General features: G+C 39.4%; 1 protein-coding gene across 1 annotated transcript in view; it reads left to right on the top strand.

The window, feature by feature from the left end:
• cdh6 (cadherin 6) overlaps positions 1-13151 on the top strand; it is a 99808-nt gene that overhangs the window by 29146 nt on the left and 57511 nt on the right. Inside the window, exon 2 of the mRNA XM_030074728.1 lies at positions 2798-3148. Within this exon, the coding sequence (XP_029930588.1) occupies positions 2921-3148 (228 nt within the window). The 5' untranslated portion in view covers positions 2798-2920. The remainder of the gene's footprint in view (positions 1-2797; positions 3149-13151) is intronic.

A 13151-nucleotide genomic window follows, 5' to 3' on the forward strand; every position in this document is an offset into this window, starting at 1 on the left:
ATGCAAGTGCTTCAAGCAAAACTTCACATTTGAAATCAAGGGATTTTGATTATATGTTGTGAAATCTTTAGTACCCCTGCCTGATTTGCAGAATGGTTTATTGACATGCAAAATGTGGGGAAATTCATTCCAAAAAAAACATTTCAAATCAGTATGGTCCTTTAAAATTGCCTGCTCTTTCCATGGTATAGACTGCAGTTGAGAGCACTCCTAACTGGCTGATTTACGTTTCAAATCCACTTTAGTCTTGAAGGTGAGAAGAGAGGCTTCAAAAAGCTCTAGACCTTGAGACAATTAAAAGATATGGATTGTGCAAAAGGAGGTAATGCTCGATATTACTTTCGGGATTCTAATGTTTCGTGCACTCATTCATCATTAAACATTCATTCAGCAAGAGCGCAGTCATTCATGAATAATTCTTTCCATTCATGGCGTGCGCGCAGACACAAGCATGCATACCTTGGTAGCGGGCCTTTTCAAGCAGCCTTCAGTAGTCATAGATAGTGAAGATTGCAGGCCACTTAACATTTATGTTTTTTAACCTTGTCAGCTGGTTCTCCGTGGTTTTTCTGTCATTCTCTGTCGGCTGTTATTACAAGGTAACTGTGGGCTTTTTCAATGGCTTCCTGCCTTTGTTGTGTAAATGTGATATGCGAGAGTCTTATTGCTTTTGTCAAGCATCAGTCTCCATCTTCAGCTAATGACTGGCAGATGATGTTGCAGTGCTGTGTGTGTTTGATTGCCATCCAGCAGCTCTGTGTGTTCATGCCAGTTGGCAAAAAGGGGGTGTGGCAATGGGAGTGACCTAAAATGTATAAATGGATTTACATAACAGCATGCCCCTAAAATTTAGCCACACCCCCTTCAATAATTTCAAGTGTTTGTCGCAGACTCTTGTGGGAGGCTCCCTGGGCTCAGCAGAGGTTCCTTTGTCAGTGGTGCAGGTGTTTGGCCCAGCACCTCGTTCTGTTGGTCCATCACTTCATCGGCCCTCAAAGTTGTACCACCCTATAGCAACCGCAACTTTCTACTTATGATTCTGAAAATTCACTAAAATTTGCCAGACAAAAAGAAATCTTTGTTTATGAGGAGAGTTCTATACACCGTCTTTTGGGAGCAAGTCTGGGGAAATTTGTGATTTGCTGACAAATACTGATCAGCAGACATATTCCCTTTTCTGACAGCGATAATATACTATTTTAAATGGAGACAATGGGTTCCCAAAGTGCGGTCAGAGGACCCTCAGGGGTTCTTGACGGTCCCGCAGGGGGTCCTCTGCAAAAAGAGAACTAGTTTAATTTGATTTTCATTTGAATGCTTGTGAAAGGCCTTTCATAAACACAGGAAATCTGTATTAAAAGATTCTGATAAATCATCTTAATGATTATAAATACAGTTTTCTTGTTTTTTTTTTTTTTTTTTTTTTTTTTGCTATTTTTTGTGGTGATTTTGTGTAATTAGTTTTTTAATAATCCTATTTGTTTGTTTCTTTTTACGAACATTCCAGTAATGTTTTGCTCTTCTGCTGATTGTGTCTTTGTGATGCCATATTTTTGAAAGAGATCAAGTGAATTCGTCTGGTGTCAATCTAGCGTTTCCAATCTGACTTTTAAATATATCATTGTAATAACTGTAAGTATAGTTTTCTTGTCATTTGGTTCTTGCTTAGGCTCTGTATGTTTTCTATATGTTGTGCAGTGTCCTGGGACATTTCTGGGGACAGCTCCAGACGGGGACAAATCAGATCACTAGACTCCCGAGAACATGTGGAAAATCTGGTCACTCTACGTTAGAGAGAGGTTTCATTCGTGTAATAGACATACAATCATTCATCTTTGCTGTGTTATTGGTGGCCACGCAGAGGTCCTTGGGTTAGTTTATGTGCAGTAGTTAATTTTCAGTACAGCAGGTCTTCAGGACCCAGCTGGAAGAGTGCCTTACATTAAATAGATAGATAGATAGATAGATGGATAGATGGATGGATAGATGGATAGATGGATAGATAGATGGATAGGTAGAGGTTCCAATTTATTTGCAAGCTGCTGAATTCATCAGAATGGATGAGTCATTGCAGTAACAGTATATTCATGGTTGTTCAGATTGTGGAACTGATGGATGGCCCTCGAGCAGATGTGCAACAACCTCTTTGTCCCTTTCTGTGTGCTGTCTGCTGCAAAATGACATTAATAACTATTTTATTCACATGATAGTCATTAGTCTAAGATATCATGCAACTCCAGATTGTGTACTTTGCAAAAAAAAAAAAAAAAAAAAAAAAACACATAAACTCCCCTTGAGGATATATTTGATCTTTGGAAAGGTGGTGTAGCCACTTCACACAAAGAATGTGCCCACTCAGATTGGCTGCTATCCTTGCTGCCAGTGCATTATCACCAGACAACCAAAGGAGAGAGTTTTCTGTCTTAGCAACTCAGATCAGATCAGAGAACACTCCAATTACAAAGGGGCTTTAGGGTGCAAGGGAGCCCGCCTTGGTGGATTAGTCTGGAAGCTGAAGCACGGTATTTGCACTCGCAATTGGTGATGAAAGGGCCATTTGTTTGTGCTTTTCCTTTTTAAGGGGGATTGTTTGTGCCACAATACGATTTGCATAAATTTCTCAGTCAATAAGATAAAAACTCTGCACTCTCAGCTCAACTAACTGAAATGAACAAAAACATGCACCAGATGTGCAAATTGCCCTTGTAATGCAATCACAGAGAATCTTGAAATGAAATGACCTCAGTGTTTCACAGCCTTGTACTAATTTTTTTTTTTTCCATCTCTATTCCTACAGGTCATTTTGGCCAGCCAATCAGAACATTTAGGATTATGATCAAGAAATCCATCTCTCAGTTCAAGGTGATCCAACTTGGCAGATAAAACATTTGCGGCCTGTTTTTCCTGCACCTCTAAAACCATGAGGACTATCTTACTGGGCCTGATATGGGCCTGCCTGGGCCTGTCACTGGACGGCATGTCTTTAAATGGACAGAGGGTAGAGACAGCAGATGGGGAGAGTCCAGACGGAATCAAAGTAGCTATCAGAGGTGGGAAGCTCCTGAAAAGAGTCAGACGAGGCTGGATGTGGAACCAGTTTTTCCTGCAGGAGGAGTACACAGGCAGCGACTATCAGTACATCGGCAAGGTAAGAGCTTTGCTGCTGCTTCAGAACCTCCCAACTCTTTATGTTTTTTGTGGTCTTTAATTTTGCTTAAGGGATCACTAATAGTCCTTTTTGACCAACAAGGAACTGGTTCCGGTCCCATTGATGGACCTAATTTTGAAACGTTGTGAGCATTGTGAGCAAACAGTAAATCGGTTCGGACCCAAAAAGTTAGTTCCCAGCTGATACCAAAACATAGTATTTTTTTTAAACAATGTATTTATTATTTTATATTAAGCAAGACAATTGCAAAAAAGAACAAATTATACACAATAATTACAAAAATGCACACACATACAGACTACATCCAACATTATATAGAGAGCCACATCAATTTTAGGTACTTCCATTGTCATCATCTCTATTCATGTCCAACAAACCAACATCCCTTAAGAAATTAGTGAAAGGTCCCCAAACTTTATCATACATTTCAGTTTTCTTCTTCAAAATATAAGTTATCCTTTCTATAGCGCAACAACTGCTCATTTCTCTAAGCCACTGACCCACCCGTGGTCTTTGAATTTTCTTCCATGATAAAGCAATTGAGTGTTTTGCTTGAAGTAGACACATATCTATAAGAGCTATTTTGCTTTTTGGTATGACTAGGGTGTTAGGATATAACCCCAAAATAAAGAGTTTGGGATATAAAGGCAACTTGACATCTAGCATTTTATGAATGATTTGCGAAATCCTATTCCAAAATGCTGCAATTTCTGGGCAATCCCACATACAGTGGAAAAGTGTGCCTTTAGATTGCTCACATTTAATACAGATATCCGAGATATTGTCTTCAGGTCCTACTATGTTTTGGTAATATCTCCAATACCAAAACATAGTAGGACCTGAAGTGGGAGCCATGGCAACAGCAAGAGTGGGTGTGTATTATCCTACAGGGAAAGATGGAGAAAGAGATCACAGAAATCAAAGAGCATGTAGTGGTCTGCTGACAAATAAAACCTTTATTTCAATTTGGGCATGTCCTGAAATTCAGGAAAAGATTGAAGGGATTGCTGAAGGCTGGGTTAGTTACAACCCAGGACCAAATGATCAACAACTTAAAAAAAAAAAGGAAGGAATATAGAAAGTATTTTGAACTCCTTGATGACATGCTGGGTCATAGACCAGCAGCTTCGAGGCAGTATTAGGGAAATTAGATAACTGATGAAGCAGTAGAGTGGAAGTTTAGGAGTGGTCTTGTTCCTGAACCTGCGTTAAATTAACTCCATTAGGAATAGGAATTGACCGATACTGATGGGGTTTTTTTTGAGCCGATACCATTAATCAGTACATCCAGAACCCCGATAACCAAAGTTAAGTGACGATATTCATTTGTAGTAAATCTGAATACTGCAGTGTCCAAATCCACAGTATAGGCAGCACTGAATTAAGAAATGTTTAATTAACATTATTGAAATAATTCAATAAAAAAGCACAAGAAAAGTACCAGTACCAATTAGAAAAAAAAACAACATAGAAAATGATCAAACTTTAAATTTTGAAAATAAAAAAGAACTATATTTGTAGTTTTTAAAAAGGTAAATTTAAAGGTCAGTTATGCTGGACCAGATTTTTTGTATTTAAATGCTTGTGAAAACGTCAAAGTGGTTTTCGTATCAACCAGCATGCAAATCAAAATTCTGATATCAATTAGTGGAAAATTCTGAATAGCAGCACCGATTATTGTCCAGAACCAAAAACTGATTGATCCCGTTTTAGGAATAGCTTGCCTCTGATTGACGACTGACCAACATCAAGAAATTTCTTGCTCAAGTCCTTAGCCCCATGGAGTTTGTCCATCTCATTGTTGATTATCAGGCTAAAATAAGTTTGATGAGATTTTGTTTTATGGTTTTCTGAATTACTAGCTTTTTGACATGAAGACGTTGCCGCCGTTAATAAGGCTCTGAGCCGAGCTCTCCATCACAGCATGTGCACTGACCACATAGTGCCAGAGTGTCACAGCAAAAACATGAATTGCAGGTGATTTTGTTTGTGTGAAGCCTTAAAACGACCACTGCTGCTCAGAGTAGGAGGTCTGTTTCTTCAAGCTGACACCGTGGGAAGCTTGACAACATAGACAGTGGAGAAGCTAAAATTATTGCAGTGTGACTGTAAAGCCCTCTGTTGATGTTTGGGCCCCAGCCGCTGCACCGTGCAGTACAGATTTAGGTTAGTCATAGTTTCTGTTGGGATGCTGTTGATGGCGTGACACCGAAAAAGGGAGTATTCTGAGACAAAAAAACAAAACAAAAAAAACAAAATAGAAATGAGACACAGACAGACAGAGAGAAAGACTGATAGGCAGGTGGCACGGTAGACACACAGAGACAGTATCTGCAAGGCGAATATATCTGGAAGATGTGTCGTTCTCCAGTCACTTCAGATATGTGTACCCCCCTATTCACGAGATTTTTTTCAGATTCAATTGTCTCCAAATCCTGAGAAAAGATCTCAAAATGGCCATCATGACAGCTGTTTCATTTAATCCACTTAGTTCAATCTTTGTTCGAAACATCTTTTAGTAAGATAAAGGCACTGTCATTAGTTGGCCTAAAGTGACAGTGATTGTTGCTCTGGACTTCAGGGTTGTTCAGGTGGAAAGCACATTCTCAGTGACAGGCGAGGAGTTGTGCTCGCCAGAATAACCAGAAATATGACGTCTGCAGTTTAAATGTGTAAAATAATACATTTAAAATAATTTATATTTTATTTTAATAAGCGATTTTGCTGTGTGCTGTGCAGCAGCCGTACAGAATACTGACTGGACTGGACACCGGGCAGTTCACCTGTTGTTGCTGCTGCACATCATATGTCCAAAACACTCCCACACACAGCACACACTGATTTGGATCCACATATTGGAGGCCATATATTTTGCAAATATTAGGATGTTTTTCATTATTATTATGATTTCATTATTATTATCAACTCTGGTAGAGTGTTGGGTTGTATAATCCCATGGGTGTGATTTGAGTCCACATGATGGTGAAATACCCTTATTAGTTTCTCCCCTGGCATGCTATATTTTTATATTGCATTTTTCTACAATACTGTTTTTTTTTGTTTTGTTTTGTTTTGTTTTGTTTTTTACTTTCATAGCAAAAACCGCTTACAAAATACCACTTTGAGTACATACAACCAAACCTGGACAAAGCAAATTCCCCCAAGTCCCCCCAATTTTTTTTTTTTTTTTTTTTTAAAAGTAATCATAATTTCTTCTGAAAGCACTGATGTTGTTTAATGGTAGTGCAAGACTAGTATTTGTAAGGTTGCTGTAGACGCTACCTGCTGCTACTTTCTAATTCCTAAAAGAAAACAACAGGAAAAGAGACATTTAATTTCCTCACAAAATGGATACCTGAACTTTAAATATTTGCTTAATCCACTTTGTTTATGTTCATTTATGTGCTGAAAGTGTTCTGAAAGTGATTCTTGATTAGCAGCCCAGAGGAGCACAGAGAAGCTGATGAGGAGATTTCACCGCCATGTGGACTCAGGTCACACCCAGGGAGCTATACAACCCAACACTGTATTTCAGTTCAGTTCAATTTTACTTTAAGGAGTGCCGCCTGGGTGACTTACGACACATTACACATTATCAAGGTTATACATGAGTTGTTTTTTGCCAGTGTAATGCACATGCATGCTTCACAGACTTTTGGTAATGCTTTTGAAATGTACTGAAACTGGCTACATGGTGACTCAAGACTCAGCTAAATGAAAATCATACATGCTCTCAAAATGCCCTTGAGACACTCATAATCCACCTGTGAGTGCCACCTGAGTGACATGCACCTGTACAAGCACACATCATCTCTTCCTGGACATATCAAGATCATCTCAGAATTGAGTCTTTGCACAGAATTATGATGTAATTAAATATTTAAAATGTATGTTGAAAGCACAGCAGCTGGTTATCAAACAAGTGAGCAGGTGAGATATTCATAGCAAATTGACAGACTTCTCCCAAGGCAGTCTTATTGGAGAAAGGCCTTTTTTAAATTGCCAGTCCATAATAGAATAATAAAAACTCTCAACAACATACTGTACACTGCTGGCCGTCATCAGGGAATAGAACTAGCACATAGGTTTAGCAATGGTGTATATATACAGTAGATTTAATCAGCACATACAAACATGTATAATAGACCAATATTGAAATACTCTTTGCAATACTTGTATAATTGTCCTACATAATTAGGCATACTGTTTAAACTGGTACAGTTTGGTTTATGGACTGCTGATCAGGCTGTTTCATGCCTGAAGGATCAGCTGTTCCACTGAAGTTGGATGGTGACGTTTGCAAATTGTTAGCTATGATGATATGGACTGTACACTTGCCAATATTTTCAGTGTCATTGACAACCTTATGTTGCAATACACATGTAACTGTATGATACTGACTGCTTGTTGTACAGTTGTTCCTCGCTATAACGCAGTTCACCTTTCGTGGCCTCGCAGTTTCGCAGATTTTTTTAGTGCAATTTTACTGGACTTATTTTTCTACGAAGGTTTGAACTTTGAGAGTGTCTAAACAAGAGAGAAAAGTGAGAAAATGTTAATGCCTATAATATAATATAATCTATAATATAATCTATAATAATTGTAAAAAATAAAGCTGACTACTTCGCGGATTTCGCCTATTGCGGGTTATTTTTAGAACGTAACTCCCGCGATTAATGAGGGACCACTGTATTTGTAGTTCCCCTTGAAAGTCCTGGTGTGGTGCGTGAAGCGCCTCTTACCCCTGACCAGTCACACCCTTTGAATACGCATGTGTGCACCATGTAATGAAAAATTAAAGTTCAGATGGAGACACCTTACATATGGCATCTTTGGAAAAACATGCGGTAGTGATGAGTGCAGTGGACAGGAAAGACAGGACACTCCTGAAAAGGTTTCTGCAAATGGATCACCATCTGTCAACTGGAGATACTTTTGTCCTAAGCAAGATTATGGCAGGAATAGATTCTGCGTTTGCCTTAGGCCTGTGGCCGCAGTCCAAAGTAAAGGAGTAATAAAGGAGTAAATTTTCATTTCATTTTAGAAATAGGGGTATGATAAAAGCAAGAATGGAAAAAGAAAAGATTTTAAAGTCGAAAAAAGACTTCTGCTGCATGCAAAGACTGGAAAAACATTTTAAACCGAACGAAAATAAATAACAAGATGCAAATGTGCAATAAGTTAACTGTGCTTCATGAAGCCAGTCATGATTAACAATCATAGTCACAATATTAAATAACAGCAATAATGTTTAATGAGACCAAATTCATTAGATCTGATCAGTGTTGACAGTTTGTATATAAGGACGGTTTTTGGAAGAAGAACTTTGCATCAGTCCATTTAGAGTTGCTGTGACAGACGCAGACCACCTGATATTCCTGAAGATACTACTGTCATGCTTATTCATCTGCTAACATCCAATCCAAGATCTTATGCCCTGTAGTCTAGGGTTTCTCAGTCATTGGGCCAAGGCCAGCTGATATGCCACCACCAACAGCCTTTTAGTGACCCACAGAATGCTTTGGGCAGAAGCCAGAGTCCTGCACAGCTCCAGCGTTACAAACTTAAACTCAAACCTCAATATGGCACCCAACCTGTTGCCTACAGTTTTCTCTAAATCACATCTGGACCTGACCCAACCCGACCCAAGACCCTGCAGCAAAACCCGTACCCACTGTCAAACACATCGCTCCAAATTCTGTTTAACACGGTTATTTTAACTTCAGTCTGGCTACAACAATCAAGCCATTGATGATGTAATTCTCACTGTCTGTAAGCACATCGAATTTCTCTTGTGCATCTGATGGCTTTCAAGGATGTTTTCAACAAGCAGATGATCACCACTTCATCCTGATGATGATGATCAATCTGTGTCTTTGGCTGCTTTCTGTCCCTGTCCGTCAGGCCAGTGGCCCAGCTGGATGTTGTTCAAGATGACATGGCAGCTTTTCACAATTTAAAAAATGCTGCTGTTGGGATAAGCTGGTTTTGTGGATCTAGACCTTTTTTTGTGGATATTTGATCTGTTTTTTAGTATTTTCAAGAATTTTTATTGTTGCACAGCCACAAAAAAAATATTTCTAATTGATGTTATTCTAAGTGATGTTGTATGGAATTTACAAGCCTGATTTTATGATCTACTAGGATTTCAGTTCCCAAGAAAAGCTGCTTTTCACATTCAGCACTTGTTTAATAAACAAAAGAATAGATTGGCTAAAAGAGCTTGAGAGAAATATTTTTTTTTTTTTCTTATGGGCTCTGTTATGTTATAATGATGAATAGGTGGGCCTTGGGGTGGAAAAGGTTGAGAACCCCTGCTGTAACACATATTGAGCTCAAAGAAATTGTCGAAGGTATATCACGGTTGGTTACTGTGTGCACATAAAGTCGCGATGTGCTGGATTTCTACCTCTAACCAGCTGCACTGCTTGCTACCTGGGCGAGATTCAGGCACATTAGTGAAGCCAGCATGCAGCGTGTTGTGATAGTAAGAAGCCTTGTCGCTTGATCGGTAGCCAAATGCCGGGAGGTATTGTGCTGCTCTGTATGAGGCCTGCTGTTCGACAGCCGAAAACAAAGTAAGCTTTGAAACAAACTAGAGTTTGCCACGACTGAGGAAAACACAGAGAGAGAAGCAAGAAGGAGTCAATAGAATTTCCTCCCTGCTGTGGTGTCGCCTGCATTCGCTGCGGGGGGTTCCACTGGATGCTTCAGATATGGTTTACACAGCAATATGGTGAGCAGACACAGCAGTCTGGTTAAAAAACAGCAATATGGTTATCAGCACCAGAAATGAAGTTAAAAGGACAATTCCTGCCTAAACAACGTTATGACTGCTAAAAAAAAAAAAAAAAAAAAAAAAGTAGGGATTGCGGAGTTACATTATGTTTCTGGTGCAGTTATGTTTTGGAGTGCAACCTCCCTTGATAAACGGACCAAATGCATTGCAGCTGCAGATACAGTGGAGCTTAATGGTGGAAAGAAGTGTGCTCTCTCTCTTCCATGCAGGATTTCTCCCTGTATATTTGTTTAACATTGTTGCAAATCACCAAGTCTACAAAGAAGCCCTTGCTCTTTGATTTTTAAGGGTTGACAGCTAACCTTTCTGTTTTAGATGGTTGTTTTTTTTTCCCCTATTAAATGCCACGGGAGCTGTGCTGAGAATATCTGACACCTTCTTTTAAAAACAACAACTCTGGTTATTTAACCGGTTCCATTTGAGAGGCTTGGAGCAACGGAAAACTGGTCTGCGTATGCACCAGTTTGGAGTGAAACCATTGCCAGGTGTTGCCAGGTCACTGGCCGTTGGCTCCAACATTGCATGGCAGAATCTGCTCTATGACCCAGCACACTGTCAAGGGGTTCATAATACTCCACATTGCCTATATCCTTAGTTGTTTTAACTTCATGATAATTTGGTCCTGGGCTTTAACAAACCCAACCTTCAGCAATTTTGAGATTTTTTTCTAGTACTTCCTCCCATCTTGAATTCAACAGTTTTGTTTCTTCAGCAGACCACTGCATGCTTTTTGATTTCTCTGTTGTCTCCATCTTTCCCTGTGGAATAATACACTCCCACTCCTGTTGTCATCACTGTTTCCTCTTGAGGTCCTGCTGTTTTTTAGCTCTGGCTTGGAACCAAAAGGGTTTCGGGTTCCAAACCAATTTGTTTTTTGAAATGCTCTTGTTTAGGTTTGCAAACCAGAATGTAATTAGATCTATGTTTGTCCTAAACCTAAAAGATCAAACAACAAAAGGGCACCAGAAATGGAATATAAATCACCAACCCCTGTTTCTAAGGTTTTAATGTGTTTTAGGGCAGATCTGATAGGTTTGTAGGGATAACAGTATATAAAAGATAGTAGCATGGGTAGAAACAGTGATATGGCTGAGCAATATGGTCAAAGAGTGATGGTTTTGGGGATGCCTGAGATACCCACAAACTAAAAACTCACCCCATAAATGAGCACATTTTCCAAAACAAGAGGATGTCGCCTGTCAGATGAGGCCTCACATGTGCATTTTGGCCTCATAGCTTTTCTGTTACATGCTTTTTTTTTTTAATTTGGGTGTGCCAGTTAACATGACCATCTCCATCTTGTTTTGTCCAGAAAGTACAACATTTGTGTGCAGTGTCCTCAAACAGCTTGTGCATCATAATCCAAGTGTTTTGAAGCCAATTGTTTTGATATGGGAGATCATGAAGTCAGTGCGATAGTACAAAACACTCGATTTATGCGGTGTGACATCTTTGGAGAAATTTAATGGACATTTTCTGTTATGTTTTGTTTGGTGTTTTTTAGAGCTTCAGAATCCTGGCTTCATTATGGCTAAGACAGCAGAGGCTGAACTTGCTAAGTGGCCGTGTTTTTGGTTGTCCTCCCAACTTTAGTGCACATTTGATCGGTGTGGATGATTAGGTAACGACTGAGTTTCTATTTTTTGGTGAACTATTCCTTTAAGAAAGAGGCATTATAGTTAAGATATACTTAGCAGAGACAGTGATATGTGCCACATAAGGACTCCAGAAAGCCTTTTCTGCACTGGAAATCTGCCTCAGTGAAAGGACCGCAGGCTCCGTCAGCATGTGTCAGGTGGAAACATGGAGGTGTTGCAGCCCTGCAGACTGACAGATCAAATCAGACTGAACACTGCTGGAGAGCAAAGGCAGCAAGGATCAAAAGCGGGGGGGGGGGGGGGAAACCGAGAGAGAGGGAGTGAGAGACATCGAGAGAAAGAGTGAAAGGAAGGAAGAAAGTGGAGGGAGGCAAGAGATGAACAGAGGAAATGAGGAAAGGGTAGAGAAGGGGAAAAGCGAGTCTCATAAAGGTAAAGAGAGGCAGAGCGAGAGAGAGAGAGAGCGAGCGCTGCAGAGGCATAAAGAAAAAAGCGTCAGGAGGAGCGATGGAAAGGAAGAGGACAGGTAGAATAAAAGAACAAGTGGGAAAAAGCAAGAGAACAAAGTCTGGGAGACATAACAAGATGGAAAACGAGGTGAGAGAGAGAGAGAGAGGCGGGGTGGCAGAAAGAGAAACGATACTGACAAGTACAGAAAGAAAAGGTGACCAACAGCCCCGGTCAATGCGCGGAAAAGGAAGAGTGACGTGAGCTGCTTCTCCATTCAAGTGTTTTTCTTTCAGATTTATGATGCGGGGGATTAGAGAGGCTAACTAAAAACAGCAAAAATCAATCATTTTTCCTCAGTGGCATCCGCTCGAAGTGGAAGTTTCTTTTTTTGGTAGGAAAGAAATGTTGTGGTAATTAGTGATGGGGAAGCATTTGCTGAATAAATAATGAGGTAGCCTGTTACATGGTTCAATTCAACTATAGACAGCTTTGGATTCTCAGAAATACTGTCTGTAAATTATGCCAACCAAGCCCTGCACATCAGGGCTAATCATACATGCTGTCTGATTTCAGGTAAAGCATCAAACACCAGCTGATTATTAAATACTAAATCAATATTGTTAACCCTATAAAGCCTGAACTATAAAAGAATTAGCAGGAAATTCCAATTTTTTAATGAACTAAACTTTAAAATGAACCCTTTATTTAGTCCTATAACAAAATATATATATATATGAAAAAAAAAAATCAAAAAATATGTTATTACACGACCTTTCTGGTGTATGATATATGATATGTACTTGAAGTGCTAGTGGTATGGTCCAGGGTGAACAGGGGAAGTGTTCAAAGGTATACAACAGTATTTTGGTCAAGTATTGATTAAACTGAAAACAAAAAACAGAATTGAAAATGTCATATATGATACAAATGGCTTTATAGGGTTAAACATTTTTATCAGTTCTTGTATTTTTTTTTTAAAGAAGCATTTCAGTTGTTTGCAGTGAACACACTTGGCAGATGGAGATGCAACTCCAAGAAAGAGTAAAAAAAGACAGCATGGCAGCAAAATACAAGAAAGAAAGAAAAAAGAAAGAGATAGAAAGAACTGTTCAGCAGTATCGAGTCCCCGGGGAGA

Source organism: Myripristis murdjan, chromosome 17 (assembly GCF_902150065.1).
Source record: "Myripristis murdjan chromosome 17, fMyrMur1.1, whole genome shotgun sequence".
Lineage (NCBI taxonomy): Eukaryota > Metazoa > Chordata > Actinopteri > Holocentriformes > Holocentridae > Myripristis > Myripristis murdjan.